The following is a 17,017-nucleotide window of genomic DNA, read 5'->3' as shown; positions in this document are numbered from 1 at the left end:
CTTACAACAGATACGTTGCCGTTAAAGCTATTACAATAAACAGTTTACATGATAGTCAATGCAAATAAAACAAATCCAAAATCCATAAGTAAAATTAGCTCATTTTATGCTTTATAAAGCTTTTCTGTTCTCTCCTTATACTACCTCTTAAACTGAAAAATATTTGTACAGCTCTTCTCTTCCATTACCAAAGAATTCCACATTCTGACACCCACAACACAAATACACATTTGCTTTAAACTGGTCCGAACCCTTTGCTGTTTAAAATGACAGTCGGTACTAAAAACAAACTTAAAACTGATAAAAACACACATATAAAACGTCACCATTAAAAAAAAAAAAAAAAAAAAAAAAACGCACTAAAGGTATTAAAACAATGTTCCTTTAAACCATCTTAAAGCCGAACCCGCTTCAGTTAATTAGAAAAAACATCTACACCCACATTTTTTTCTTTATATAAACAGAAGTTATACAGCGACAACGTGAGCCTAAGAAAAAAGGTAAACAAATAATGAAATGAAATAAAGGATATCGGCAACATGTGACCTATTTGTTGTCTTATTAGCTCCTCCCACATTAGGACAGCTACGCTGACACTGTAGGTGTTGCCATGGTAACAAGACAAACCGGATGTTTTGAAAATGAAAGGAAGTGTACGTCTTATATCATAACATATGTACATACTCCGGAAAAAATTATGGACTGAAACGTGTAAACCAAGGTTTTTCGATAATCGCATTTCTGAAGTGCATGTTAACGCGTTGCATCTGATTACGGCAATTATCGGATTTTTATGGTCATGTAAACGGGCTCAATGTTGTAGAAGATGACAGTGTTTCCATGGTAACTACGGAGCCTCTGAAGGTTCAAATGGGTCATATCTGATGGCCATGAAAAGATGATAAACTGTATTTTACACCAATTTTTTTTACATGTATTGATAGAATTAGTGGGTCAGCAGGTATTAACATTACAGATCAGTAGATGGCTGTGGACGCTGGTCGCTGTTTGGGTCTTTAAGGGTTAAAACATCCATAATCCAGAGGAGACATAGAAGTGAGTCTATGTATAAAAGTGACAGAAAACAAAAATGAAGTAATAATATAATAATAATAAACTTATTTGTATAGCACCTTTCATACAGAAATTGTAGCCCAAAGTGCTTCACATTGATTGAAAAAATACAATATTAAAATACATTAAGATTTGATTAGAAATACAATAAAATAAAAATAAATATAAAAACAGCGCACATTAAAATATTTGATTATGCATAGAATTTTGAAGTGCAAGAAATAAGATGAAATTTGAGAGATACAATAAAATAAAAATAAAAATAGCGCACATTAAAAAGTGACAGTTTTCAGATGATGCAACATACATTTATATTCAAGTATCCTCTGTGTCCTTGAGAATTTATTGAGACTATAAATGCAGTCCGTTTACAACCGTTCCCTACAACAAACTAGGCAAAAAACATCAGCGTCTTCACGTCAGTTCTTTAAAACAAACACAGATCCTCGGTCAGGTCTGGCCTCCGTCGTCACATTCTTTCTTCTCTAACTCCATGGTCACAGCAAAACAAAAATACTATTTACACGGACCCTGCTTTAAAATATGGCGGCTGACAGAAAAGACTCTGTGTGTCGACCAATCATAAATATTCAGCGCTACAAGCCCCGCCCCTAAAATTCCTGAACTGTCAGAAAATACTAACCCCCTGAGCAGGGAGTTTTTCAGTGTGAAATAAAGACCTCGGAACTAAATTTAGATCATGGGAGAGGAAAAGAAAAGACGAGAGGGAAGGAAAGTAAAAGCAGAAAGTAAGTAATTTAAAGTCATCAGTAAATTATGAACCTGCAGTGTGTGAAACTACTGAAACAGACTGGACACACTGGTTACTCTGGATGGAATAAAGTGCTGTGAGAATTGACCAATCACAGATGTTAAATGTAATAAGCCCCACCCACAAGTATTAGAATGTGCAGACCTCTGAGAAGGGACTTTTCAGAATAACGCTACTATTGATTTCCCATGTTCTGATGCTAGATTTTTGTTGTTGTTTTTTTTATCTCTAATTTCTTGTGTTTTCTTCATTACATTTCAAATTAGGCCTTCACTTCAGTATGTTCTAAAATTAAACAAAAACAAAACAATAACGAAACAATAATGCTAATGTTATAACACTGGGTTACAAAAAACGTTTTTTTGCAAGTTGTCTAGGTTTTTTCAACTGAATTAGGACCATTTTGCACCGCTAAATCCAAAATGACATTTGTTTTTCTCAATCAGGTCAGGTTTTTTTTGCTAATTTGATTTTGAAAAAATTTGATCTTCTCACAAAATTGATTACATTTTTGTGACTTTATCAGTTGATTTTTTTATATAGTTCTCACCCAAAATAGGTTTTAAGAGAAAAAAAAAAATCATTTTCTAACAGGATGTATTTATTAAGTGTTACAAACTGTAGCAGAATACGTCAGGCTTATTTTTGCAAGATCTTCTAGTCGAAGCCATTTCATTCACCTGTAATATTAAAAAAACCATTAATCATAAATTGGCAAAAGTGAAATCTTCAGAACTCGTTTATTGCAAGAAATATGAAAGAATTTTGTATCATATGATGTGAAAATGCCCATAAATGTAAGCAAAAATGTTAAAAAGCCAAAATGTAGCATAGTTCAGAAAGTTGACCTGATTGAGCAAAATTAATGTGATTTTTGGATTCCGCACACCAAAATTATCCGAAATCAGCTCAAAAAACTTAAACAATAAATTTATTGTTGACCAGTGTAATATATGCAGTCGCGGAAAAAATTATTAGACCACCCTGGTTTTCTTTAATTTCTTGTTCATTTTTATGTCTGGTACAACTAAAGGTACATTTGTTTGGACAAATGTAATGATAACAACAAAAATAGCTCATAGTAGTTTAACTTCAGAGCTGATATCTGTTCATTTTCCATGTTTCTTGATAAAAACCAAAAGCACTCCAGTTCTTACATCATTGTACTGACAAAAACAGTGCTTTTAGACATTCAGTGTTTTCTTTTCTGTCTGTTTAGTCACATGACACACACAGGAGTTAGTACTGGATTGCATACAATTGTTTTTGATGACTTTTGATGGTCTAATAATCTTTTCTGTGATCGTATAATCTTCATGTACCGCATCAGTTGATAGTTTACATTATAGCTCTGTTAGCTTAGCTCTGTTAGCTTAGCTCTGTTTTTAGACTGAAAACACCGACAGGAAACCACTAGTCACCTCTGTTTTCGGTTTGTGTCGTCAGTGTTTGGAATCCAGCAAACGAGGTGTTGAGCCGCATTATGTAATAAATTCCCATTATGGTAAAAAGTTCAAAATGTAATAAGAATGTCACGTCATCTTGTAATAAAGCCACATTATGTAATAACCTGACGCATTTTGTAATAAACTACGTCAACGGCATTATATATTACTTTTTTCATATTATGTAGTAAGTCATTACAGTTGAGAAATGTATTACAAAATGCACTTGACACATTTTATTTAAAAAAAAAAAGTAATAACATGGTTCATTATGTAATAACAATCAAAATTAATAGAAATTTCAGAGCAGTTTAGAAGAAATTAGTCACAGGAGCTACAGGTAATGGAATCAGAACTTTAACCACACAGTTTGAAGATTAATTTAGCACATTACATTTTCCTGAAAATAAAAATGTGTCAAGTGCATTTTGTAATAAATTGCGACTTTATTACAAGATGACGTGACATTCTTATTACATTTTGAACTTTCATTACATAATGGGAATTTATTACATAATGCGGCTCAACACGAGGTCAGAAGTGTCACCGTTTAGTCCGAACCGTGGATCAACAAACGGCAACTTAGCAAAGATAAGAACATCCATAATAACTTTATACCTTCGTAAGCCTCATAAGTTAACTCACCTGTGTAGAAGAAATGCTGACATTTAACCATTAAACTCCATTCTTTACATTTACAGCCGAGTCCAGTGGAAACAACACAATGACTTCTGTTTTTATCACTTCTTTTCTCTGACTCTAAAAGTTGTTTCTTAATGGTTCTCATGCTAGGTCACTGGTCACTTTCTGATGCTTTGGTGTTAAATTTGTACAGCAGTTTGGTCCATTGTGGTTGTTTTAAGGCGCTTTACAAAAGAAATAGAGAGAAAAAGCTTAATAGTTAATCTTTCCCTGTAAGTTCCCTGTAAGATGCATAAATGTAAACGTAAAATGTAAATGTGACTCACTGCTCCTCTAGTGGTCACATAAATACCCGGCCCAGTCCATATCTATAATCCAGCTGGGGATGTAACGATATGAAAATTTCATATCACGGTTATTGTGACCAAATTATCATGGTTATCATTATTATCACGGTATTGTTGAAATTGTGCTCAAAATGTTCAAAAAGTACTTATACACACACTGAAACAATTTAACCAAGTTGTATTTTGAAAAAAAAAATAAAAATAAACAAATGAAATAATAGGCACAATGCACTTTCTCTTGGCAGAAACATTCAAATGTTAACCCTTAGTGGTCTGAGCCTATTTGGTCGTTTTTCAGTCCTTTGGTTTTGCCTTTATATACTATATAAACAAATGTTTACTATACCCATGTTTGGTGATCTTTTTTTTCAGCACAACTTCATCTATATCATCCGTCTATTATTTTTTTCACTTTAACCTACTATAAAAACATAAAAGGACAGAAAACACAAAAAAATATATAAAATCTGATTTGAAAAATGTATATAATTTATTGCATAAATAACACACAGATGCTTAACGACCTTTTCAAAAACTTTAAAAGTGAATATTGGTTCCAAATATTAGGTATAGAAATTAAAATTGCAATAAGTTGAAACTATACTCAAATATTTGACATGAAAGCAGATCTTTACATGGGGGTTTTTTCCCCTAAAAGTGCGGTAATCAAACACAGTTTATCATGATAATTAGAATTTAAACATGTAATACTAACCGTCTGCAATTTTACAGCGGTTTATTGTTATACCGGTAATCGTTACATCCCTAGTTGCAAATAAACATTAATTTTAGACGACAATTAGTCTATAGTAATGTATATTATTCTGGACGGAGGCAGTAAATCCAGGTGTAGATTACTGCACAAAGTGAGAATTTGATTTTCCTTGGTCAGGATATGTACAGTCAGTCCAGCTTGGATTTCCAAGACTGACAATTAATACTGAACAAACAAGAACTCAGACTATGAATTATGAAAGAGCTGCAGCATCTGAAACTGACCACAATGAACGTTTGACAGATAAACAGAACCACAGTGCTTCAGTTTCAGACTCAGAGTTTGTCATGTCTTTATGTATTGTGATTTCTCTCTCACTCACCATAAAGTTTTTATTAGTAAGTTTTTATTTTTATCTGGTAATACTAACCGTCTGCAATTTACAGCAGTTTATCGTTATAATCGTTACATTCCTAAATCCAGTACATCGGCATCTTTGGCAGAACTTCACAGCTCTGTATTCTAAACACTAAGGATAATTAGGTCATTTTTTAAGTACTTGAACGTAGAAATACAACATATAGAACCTATAGAGAAGTAGAGGAATGCTATAATAAACACAGTAAATCATAAACTGTCTGTGATTGTGAGAATATTCCAAACCACTACAACCAGTGAGTCAGACTGGAACCAGTTCACTGAGAAACACTGTGTGTGTGTGTGTGTGTGTGTGTGTGTGTCTCAGAAAGCTCTTTGTTCCTCTGTCATTTAGCCCATTCAGAAGTGTTTCCTGTTCCCAGGAGTTTCCCACACAGTAAACAGACTCTCCTCAGTGTCTCCACTCGGATGCTGAGGTCAGACCACATGATACGACGCTGACGTAACTGATCAGAGAAACGCCTTCCGCCTCGTGGACAGGTGGCGCTCATCAGGCCCGAACGGAGGACGCTCATCCAACGTGATGACCGTTCACGTGGAAAAGTCCGAAAAGTTTAGGATAAAAATAAAGCGCGGTGACCTGGATTTGTATAAGTTATGTTAATGGAGACTTGAGGGAAAATGTACAGCCATACTGGAAACCATTAACAACCAGGGGTTAAAACCACTTAGGACAGCACTGGGAAACTGTTTTTTTTTTTGTTTTTTTTCCAGAGATCCCAACTTAGATAAAACAAACAAACAAAGACATCAGTAGATATATCTTCTAAAAGGTTCACCATGTTTTAGCCATTAAAAAAAAGAGAGAAAACCATAAATAATCATGTTTTTCACTGGTTTGTCTTATTGAAAAAAACCTCAGACGCATTTTCTTTATTGAAATTTAATGTTTTCAAGAAGAACATGAACAAATAAGCATTAATCAGGAATTACTGGTAGGTTTTTGTCTTTTTATGTTGTTTCCTTGTTGCCTGTGTTACATCAATTTTCTTTGTTTGTTTGTTTATTTCAAATATTGCATTAAAATCGAACAAAAGAATTATATAAAAGAAAGTCAAACATTCAAAAGGAGCGGGAACAAGTTTAACTTATAACCCCCCACCCCCACCCCATCCTTCACCTACCCTAAATTCCTGTCAGATTCCCTAAGTAACTCAAAATCCAGCATTTCACATTAAAATAAACGCTGTCCTTTTCGTAGCAATAATACACATATTAAAAAACAAAAATAAACTCTGTCCATTTCATAACAATAATACACATATTAAAAAACAAAAATAAACTCTGTCCATTTCATAACAATAATACACATATTAAAAAACAAAAATAAACTGTCCATTTCATAACAATAATACACATATTAAAAAACAAAAATAAACTCTGTCCTTTTCATGACAATAATACACATATCAAAACAAACGTAAACTATCCATTTCATAACAATAATGCACAACAATAAATTGTCATGTCTTTGCGGTAATATACTTATCAAAAATAAACTATGTTCAATTCAAAACCATACCCATATATTAAAAAAAAACAAAACTATACTCTGTCCATTTTCATTGTGTTACATCTTTCACACATAATGTCACATCACAAATAACCATATGGTTGTTTAATTTTCATTCAGGACCTAAAATCAGTCTTTAAACTAAATAATAATATGAAATTATTGATGGTTATGATTATGTAGAGGTTTATTTACACATTTTTAAACTTAAATCTTTGGTAAATCTGCTTCAAATTACTGGAAATTAAAACTACCTGTGAGTTGAAGAGCGATAATATATGTTTTGTGCATATGTTAACACAGAGCCTGCTTCTTCTGGTGATAGAATTACCTGAGACCTTGCCATAAACGAGCATCTGAAGTATAAGCATAACGTTTTTTAATGCCTCATTAACCAGAAAAATATCATTTCTATGGGAAAAAATACTTGGTGCCTACAATAGGTGAACAACATGAGAAATAATGCTAAAGTTAAATGTCTAAAGTGCTTTAATGTGCAGACACAGCAGGTTGAAGTTGCTCTAAAGCACTTTTTTTCAGTTTTCAGTAAGATGTAATTCAGCAAATATGGAACTGTAGCTCTTCTTTTAGAGAAATTAAAGATGTTTTACTTCAGATCAACTCTTGAATGGAAGTATCAGGCATGAGAACTTAAAAAAGTACTGACTTATTGGAATTAGCATCTACGCTGTTAGAAGGAAATCTGTGCTATAATCACTGAATATATTAAAAAGTACTAAAAAGTAATGAAGATATGAAGCTTTGAGGCTGAAATTTCATCTGTTTACAAACACTGATGACATTTTCCTGAAAGAATGAAGCAAGTTGCAGACGGTCTAGTCGGTGATTTCACACGGACCGACCCACTTTTTTTTTTTTTTTTAATACAGAAAAGTCCATAAAACCAGCAGAGTGATGCTTGACGTCCTTGTAAAACATGCTTGTTGTCGCGGTAACGTCCCCTGTAGTCGTGTAAACCGGTGTATGTATTGAAAAAAAGGAAAAATACTTGGTGACCGCTGATAGTTGAATGATCTAATTGTTTTCATGTGCAGATACAGCAGGTCAAAATTACTCTAAAGCACTTTTTTCAGTTTTCATTAAGCTATAATTTGGCAAATATGCTTTTTTTTTAGATATTGAAGGCATTTACTTAAGAATAACCTCTGAATGTAGAATCAGGCACGAAAACATTAAAAAGTACTGACTTATTGAAATTAGCATCTACACTTTTACAAGAAAATTTGTTATAATCACTAAATATATTAAAAAAGTACAAAAAGTAATGAAGATATGAAGCTTTGAGGCTGAAATTTCATGTTTACAAACACTGATGACATTTTCTGAAAGAATGAAGCAAATTGCAGACGGTCTAGTCGTGATTTCACACGGACCGACCCACTTTTTAAAAACTAAAGTCCATAAAAGCAGCAGAGTGGTGCTCGACGTCCTTGTAAAATGTGCCCGTTGTCGCGCTAACGTCCCTGTAGTCGTGTAAACAGGTGTATGTGATGAGTCCGTCCTGTAATTAATGTGTCCTCCGGCGTCACGGAGACTTCAGATGTTTTTTTCGCAGAAACTCCCGACCCACTTCAGAGACAGAGACGGGCTGCGTGTTATTGCCTGGTGTTTCATCACACCCTCAAATGAGTGACAATTATTTTCTACAGAAGTTAATTAGGCTTCTGCAGCCTCCGTCTCCTGATCTGTACGGACGACCTCATCACGTCGTGTCGCATCAATTTCAAGAATAACAATTGAAAGGGAACTAATTGTTTTTATTAATAGTCTTGTTAACAGTCGCCGCACCTCATTTGGAAAATAAACAAAGTATTTTAACCACCGTCGTGTTATGGAAGTGTTTTCCTCTAACATAGTCATTAAGTTTTCTGAATAATATCTGAAATATTTTATAAAGTTATAGTTGGATGTGGATTAGAAATTAAGTTTAGAGCACAGGTGTCAAACATGCGGCCCGGGGGCCAAAACCAGCCCGCCAAAGGTTCTAATCCGGCCCGCGGGATGAATTTGCAAAGTGCAAGTTAGGGCATCAAACTCAAAAATAATATAAAAACCTGTAAATAATGACAACACCATTTTTTTCTCTTTGATTTAATGCAAAAAACATTAAATTATGAAAATGTTTACATTTGCAAACTATCCTTTAACAATAAAATGTGAATAACCTGAAACAAATATGAACAACCTGAATGTCTAAAGAAAATTAAGTGCAATTTTTATAATATTCTGACTGTTACTAAAAGTTTTGTGCCTTTGCAGATTGGATCTGTAATGCACATGTATAAACATGTATAAATGATAAGTCGAGGCATAATATTGATAAAATTGTACTTAAATTTCTTTGCAAATTTCATTTTTTTTCAGGATATTCACATCCTTTTGTTTGGATAGTTTGTAAACGGAAATATTGGCGTAACTGAACCTAATTTTTGCACTAAAACAATTTGGAGTTGTCATTATTTATTGGCTATCATGCTATTATTTTACTGGTCCGGCCCACTTCAGATTAAATTGGGCTGACTGTGACCCTGGAGAGAAATGAGTTTGACACCCTTGGTTTAGAGTGTTTACACATAAATAATACGCAAAAATATCATTACTATCAGTTGTATTTACACTAAAAATGTCTATAGTAGTGTTATTATGATACTGACCCTAAATACTACATTACCCATGAGCCTCAGCTGCTGTTTTACACAATATCAAAATGACAATATACAGTAAGAGTTTTTAGAGTAAAAGAAAACTTAAAACTGAACAGACTGGACTGTTTTTACCGATCAAAGACATAGTTTTGTCAGTGAATCAGTCATTTGTTTATGTTTTTGTTGTGCTGCTAGCGTCATTTGTCAGTTTTAGCCAAAATTCTTCTCTCCCTGACTCATTTCCAATGTGAATTTGGCCCACAAACATCAATAAAAATGAACATATTATGGTCTGTTTTTGAACATTTGGGTCCTCACACCTAAATTATCTATTACTCTCAGTTGTATTTATACTAATAATGTCTATAGAAGAGTTTGTTGTGATACCAACTCTAACTACTACATTACCCATGAGCCTCAGCTGCTGTTTTGCACGATGTCAAAATGAAAATATACAATAAGAAAGAGTTTAATTAAAGAGTAAAGAAAACTTAAAACTGAACAGACTGGACTCTTTTTACTGATCAAAGACATAGCTTTGTGAGTGAATCAGTTGTTTGTTATGTTTTTGTTGTTAATTATTCTGCTGCTAGCGTCATTTGTCAGTTTTAGCCAAAATTATTCTCTCCCTGACTCATTTCCAATGTCTATTCGGGCCACAAACATCATAAAAATGAACATATCATGGTGTGTTTTTGCACATTTGGGTCCTCAGACCTAAATTTCCTTTTAATTTTGAGCTGAAAAAGGTTGGAAACCCTTGTTGTATTTCACATTAAGCATTAAATATTAGATATTCTTTACAAATTAAATATTATTTCACCAATATAAAATTAGTCTACTTATAGACGATATGGCCTAGAAAGAAAGTCTTGATTTTGCTTTTTTTAATGTTAGGATGATTATAATGTTAATAGACTGTACTCTCAATACTTTTTCCTCACTAAACTATATCCCATAAATGACTGGAGAAACACCTGCACAGTTTATGCATCTCTTGCATTTTGATGAGTAAGAAATGTCTTGAGGAATTGAGATTTAGTCATTTTTTCATGATTTTTAAGAAGTAAAACCTGTATTGATTGAATTCAACATGTTTTTTTCTGAAGTACATCTGACGGAAGCATTACTTTGTAAATGAAACAGATGGAAACAGTTTGAGACTGACTGAAGATAATGCGAGGCTCTGTAATTGGACGGTTGATGCTGAAATGCACCCTGGGAGTTGTAGTCTAGCACAGCTGTTCGTCTCCTGTCGGCGTTTCGGCTAAATGCGGTTTTGAATGTGATGAATTCTGCTGATTTGCTTAATTCGTCCTCAGAGTGTTGGAGGATTTCATGGATGTTCTGGTTTTCACTCGGATGCTTGTCTTTCTACCGGGTGCGACTGTGACCGTTCTTAACTTTGTGATGGAGCAGAGTAAACCTTCGAGGGCAGAGATCAGACCCCCGCATACTGAGGCCGTGGACGGCGGCAACACGGCGGCCATGTGAACAAGCAGACGATTACTGCTGAGCAAATACAGAGGCTCAGCTGGTCCGGACCACACATACAGCAGCAGATCTACGGGCTGATGCACAGCAGCAGGTGGACAGTAACAAGCTAACTGACAGCTCGGGTGGGTTTGGCAGCGGAACGCGACCATGCATTTAAAGCGCTGGGAGGGTGGTAAAACACACAACTGTACTCCAGAAGAACTGTCACAACCGCCGGCGACCTGAATATACCCCGAGGAATCTGACAGTGGCAGGTGCAAATACAGTGGCAGAAAAGGCAGAAGAAAGAATAGAATAAAATATAGCAAGTGGTATAGTAAGGAACATACTTTTTTTTTTTTTTTTTTTGAATTTTCAACAGCAGAATAAGGATGCGTCATACAATCTTTACATTTCTACTGTGTTTTTGAACACAAGTCCCCACCCCCAACTTAAATATAAACATAAACATGTAAATATATTTACTAGAAGACATCAGGATTATGAAGAGGAGGCATATAGTATTCATGCAAAGTCTAGATATGAAAACATAGTAAAAGCAAAAATAAACACATAAAATGAAGCTGAATAGATAGCAATTATACATATAAAAAAAAAAAAAAGACAGAAATAAAATATGTACCATATCTACTAGGCCTGTAACGGTACACGTACCAAACCGAACCGGTTCGGTACACACCTGTTCGGTTCGGTACACAGCTGTACCAAAATGGCAGAGTATGTTGAGAAAAAGAAAGTGCAATACTAATGTTTAAAATACATTTAGTAATATTAATAATTTATTTTATTTTCTATTTGATTTATAGCAGCAGAATTATATTATTCCTGTTTTTCTATATTCTGTTGTCTCCAAAAATTGGGGGAAAAATGTTTTAAAAAATTCATAAATGCATTAATAGACATTTTGAGGGGTTTTCTTCCTTCCTGTACTGAACCAAAAAAACCGAACTGTGGCTTTGAAAACCGAAAACGTACCGAACCGAAAATTTTGTGTACCGTTACAGGCCTAATATCTACAGTTATCCAGGGGATGAGTGGTGATTTGGTGTTAAAGTCATGATATATTGCTCATTCTATAAGTTTCTGTGAATTTTAGAAAAGGCTGCCATGCTTTATAGAATTTTGCAGTTGACCCTGCTCACATACATCTCATCTTCTCCATATGTAAAAACCTCATAATGTCTGCGATCCACTCATGTGTGGGAGGGGTTTCCTGTTTCCACCTCAAAAGTAGAAGACGTTGTGCAAGTAGAGAAGCAAATGCACTAGCATTTAAATAATATTTAGAAATATAAATGTTTGGGGAATCACTCCAAACATACATATTATTACAATCTATACCACGGGTGTCAAACTTGCGGCCTGGGGCCCAAAACCGGCCCGCCAAAGGTTCCAGGTTCCAGTCTGGCCCGTGAGATGAATTACAAAGTGCAAAATGCAAAAATTACCCTGAAGATATTAACAGTCAAGGGCATCAAACTCTCAAATAACAGCATAATAACCTAGAAATAATGATTCCAAATTTTCTTCTTGGTTCAATGTGAGAAAAATAATATGATATTATTTCCATAAATAATGGCAACACCAATTTATTGCAAAAAAAACAATAAATTCTGATATCCTTTAACAATAAAATGTCCATAACCTGAACAAATATGAACAACCTGAAACGTCTAAAGAAAATAAGTGCAATTTTAACAATATTCTGCCTGTTTTATGCCTTGTAGATCTGATCCATAATGCACATGTATAAATCATAAGTTGAGGCATAATATTGATAAAATTGTACTTGTTTTTCTTCAGAAATTTCAGTTTTTTTCAGGTTATTCATGTCTTTTTTTTGTTTTGGATAGTGTGTAAAATGAAAATAGTTTCATCATTTAATGTTATTTTTTGCTTTAACTTTTCAGTGTACGTCAACAGGAGTCAGGGTGTAATGACCAGCACCTAGTGGCCGTCAGTGGTATTACACCTACAGATACTAACTCACAGGAGCAAACGCCTGTTGAATAATATTAATAAAAATTATGGGTGTAAGAAAATATTGGGTCTGCAATATATTGTGATATTTCATTTCACAATACTGTATCGATATTAAAAAGTACTGTATTGATATTTTGAGGTATTTATTTAAATGCAGATATTGTGGAGGTTCATTTTTCTTTTTTTTGTTTTTCTTTCTTGTTTATATTTTATTTATTATAATTTAACACTGTTTCATTAAATAATGGTTATTTGAAGCATCCTAAAAGCACGTTTTTCTGTCTGAGAGGCAGATGTTTAGTTCCTTTTTTGGAACCTAGGAGAATAGAATCATTTTGTGACATAGCATTAGATTCTTGTTGTGATCAAATGAAAATGTGTGTAGTATTTGTGCAGATTTCTGGTGTAATTCAATTCTTCCAGGAAATAATCTTACAAAAAAAAAAAAAAAGAAACAGACAAAAAAAATTGTTTTTTTTAACAGTATCATGATATATCGTATTATGATCCTAGTATTGTGATTTGTATCGTATCGCCAGATTCTTGCTGATACACAGGCCTAATAATAATTAGTGTAATAAATGTTTGAAGACTGTGTGAAGTCTTTGTGACTAGAGTACGAGAACCCAAACACAGCAGCTCCAGGTAAATGGAAGTGTGTGAAGCGGTGCCGATGCCTCGTGTGTGTATGTGTGTGTAAACCTGCGGTTCGGACAGACAGTTTGTTCTGCCGTGTTTATTCCCAGTGACAGTAACATTCCTGTCCTGTTCTGTTCTCCGTCAGCCAGACACAAACTGTAAACACTGAGCAGCTCCGTCTCCTCACCTGCCTCCACCACTGTGATTAACACACTGATGATGGGGGGGGGCATCAGAAAACCAGTCCTCCTCTTCCTCGTCTTCCTCTTCATCCTTCCCTCCTTTGCATCACCCCCCCCCCCCTTCCCCTTTTTTCCAAACAGCTGCCCTACATACTGAGGAAAGATATCGTTGCATCACCACGGGCTACAAAAAAAAAAAAAAAAAATACACACTTACTGCAGAAAACAAGCGGCGCACACAGAGATGCCTTCATACTACACACAGACACACAGAGGTGGATTAATTATTATTCGGTGCCAAGGAGATGATGGAGAACGAGCAAATCTGTCAGCTCCCCAAAGAGACTGAAGACTCTTCCACTTCACCCTCTCTCTCTCTCTCTTTGAGTGTTTCTGTGTCGTCCGACCAGCCGGTGCTGTGGTGGGGGTAGTCGCAGGGTATTTAATATCTGGATATTATATGTAATTGTTGCCATGGCGATGCTATGGCGACGGCGGCTCAAAGTAAAGACCCTCAGGATTTTGTTGTGGAGCTGGCTAAGTATAGATGGAACATTTTTAGAGGTAAATCACGACATCAGTCACATTTAATAACTGATATAGAACTTTTAATAATGACTTAATCACATAAAGCTGATTAACTACAGGAGAAAACCTTTACATGCAATTATTTTCTCATTTTGAGCAGAAATCTGACAGTAGTCCATCCTGTTAAGACCTCCTCAGCCTCATCATCTACTGATCTAAGATGTTGAAGAAGTTTCAACCACTATCCAACTAATACAGTTAAAATAATTATGGTAAAAAATACAGATTTTCATGTTATTTGATCCATTTGGACGTCAGAGCTTCCATAGTGAACGTGGAGACAGTCATCTTCTTTAACAGTGATTCATAAATAAAACCCATGGACTTTGATAAATGACAGTGGATACAGATGCTCATATATTTTGCATAAAAAGTCACTTTTTCTGCAGTTTTCTCTGTTTTGATGTAATAACCGTTGAATTCACTCTGAGCTTCTATGAACATCTGCATGATCTGTACATTAAATATAGGAAAATACAGGATTTACACTGAAAAATACAGAGGATAATATTATAAATGACTCAGGAAAAAGTTACATGCAGAGACAGATTCATTAGGAAGTTGCCACAGAAGTAGTTCTAAGTCCTTTAAGGGTAAGAACATTTACATATGAGTTTTAAATCGTTAGATTTCTAATAAGAGGATATTCTAATAAATACACTTGAACTCACTGCAGAAGAAAAAGACTAAAATTAATGGATGTTTTGTCAGATTAAGGAGTAAAAACACCGTGAAAAATGAACGAATAGAATAGAATAGCCTTTACTGTCATTGTTTGTACAATGAAACTTAAGAGTGCTATCTCAGTCAGTGCAACAATATGAATAAATCACCAATACTTATGAGACAAGAATAGAGCGAATACAAAATTACAAAAAAAAATAAAATAAGAAAATAGCTGATAAAATTTCCACAAAGTGAGAAAAGAATAGAGCCAAGTAGAATAAAAATAAAAAATACACATACAATATGAATTGACACAATATTAACAGTATATACTGTATATATATATATAAAAATAGTGAATTTATATTTGATAAATATTGCATGATATTGCATTGTTATTGCAGAACAGAGATTATTGCACGACTTTTTGCACATAATTCATATTTTGCAGGGTTATTGCGCATTATCGGAAGTGATTGTATGAAGATACATAAAGGAAGAAAGACTGAAGAAACTGAAATCAACCTTTAAAGACTTAGATAACTTTAGAATATAGACCTGTTAACCCTTTCTGCCTGACGTCTACATTTGTGGACACATAGTTTCAGCTCATTTTCCAAAGGGTTATAAATGCAAATATTCTCCAAAGCACATGGGGGCAGTCTCTACAGACCTGAAGCAGTACAATAGAAAAACGGATCATGGTAGTTTTAGAATGTGGTTTGCTCTGTGATCTCATAAAGTTAACCTCCTCAGACTGAGCTATGGGTTTACTGTCCCCGTTTGAGGACAAGAGTTTCACAGCTTTATAAAAAAAACAACTGTCCACCACAAAGGACATTCCATAAAAATGTTAAAAAATGCATCTGAAACTGTTGCATCATGATATTTCCAAAATAAAAAGCCACAACTTGTACTTTCCTGGGTCTCAGGAGGTTAAATATCTTCTTAATAAAACCGTATTTAAAAAAAAAAAATTAAAAAAATAAAAATGCATTTCAACTTTAGCCTAATTTTGAGCAATAAAATCAATGTTAAAAAAAAAAAAAAAAAAAGATTTTTTTTCGTAATTCCTGCATGAAAAGGTTAAGTCAGTGTAGTTTCAGGGGACGTTCTGACTGATGTATTAAGTTGTGTTTAGTAAGAAACGCACCAATGAACAGAAGTCCTTCAGAGATTTCAATCAGCAGATTTAGATTTAGAGTTCTACAAAAGACAAACAGTCTCACCAGGATTTGGCAGAAGATTTTTTTTTTAGAGGGAAATGCCTGACTTCATTACTGCATTTCTAACATTAAATTCGATGCACACTGGGGTCAGTTTGTGCAGTAGAATTGTAGTGAAATAACAGATGAACAAATGCGTGTGAGGTTTTTCATTCCTCAGTCCCAAACATCCACTGATTAAATATTCCAGTCTGCAGAACAGTGAAGGATGGGGACCACGACAACGTCCAACCTTGTGCCGTCTCAGTTTTCATGATGAAATAAAAACTAAAACACCAGAATGAATAATGTCTGCATCTTGGTGTGTTGACAAGCAGAAACAAGGAAGTGAACTAGTGATTTATTTCACTACATTAATCTTTCTTAAGTGATTTATTACATGTTTATTATAATACTATCCTCAGTATTTTGGCATTTTTCAGTGAAAATACAGTATTTTCTTTTATTTAATTACTGATAATGAAGAATGTCAGTAAAATTTGCAGAAAAGTTGCAATAATTGAATGAAATTGCCTTCGTTTGAGCTCAATTAGTGGTGATATGTAGTTCAGTATTAACCAGATTATACTATTAGATTATCTAAAATGAGTTTTTTTAAGAGTAGAGCTGCATCTGACAACTGTT

General features: G+C 34.2%; 1 protein-coding gene across 1 annotated transcript in view; it reads left to right on the top strand.

Moving 5' to 3' along the window:
* The window catches only part of LOC115422047 (plexin A3-like), a 322,979-nt gene extending 311,873 nt beyond the window's left edge, over nucleotides 1-11,106 (top strand). Inside the window, 1 exon segment of the mRNA XM_030138091.1 lies at nucleotides 10,935-11,106. Coding sequence (XP_029993951.1) covers nucleotides 10,935-11,106 — 172 coding nt within the window.
* Nucleotides 11,107-17,017: the final 5,911 nt, after the last annotated feature.

The sequence above is a fragment of the Sphaeramia orbicularis genome, chromosome 7 (genome assembly GCF_902148855.1).
Source record: "Sphaeramia orbicularis chromosome 7, fSphaOr1.1, whole genome shotgun sequence".
Lineage (NCBI taxonomy): Eukaryota > Metazoa > Chordata > Actinopteri > Kurtiformes > Apogonidae > Sphaeramia > Sphaeramia orbicularis.
The sequence above is the reverse complement of the archived record's forward strand: the minus strand, read 5'-3'. Positions and strand labels throughout refer to the sequence as shown.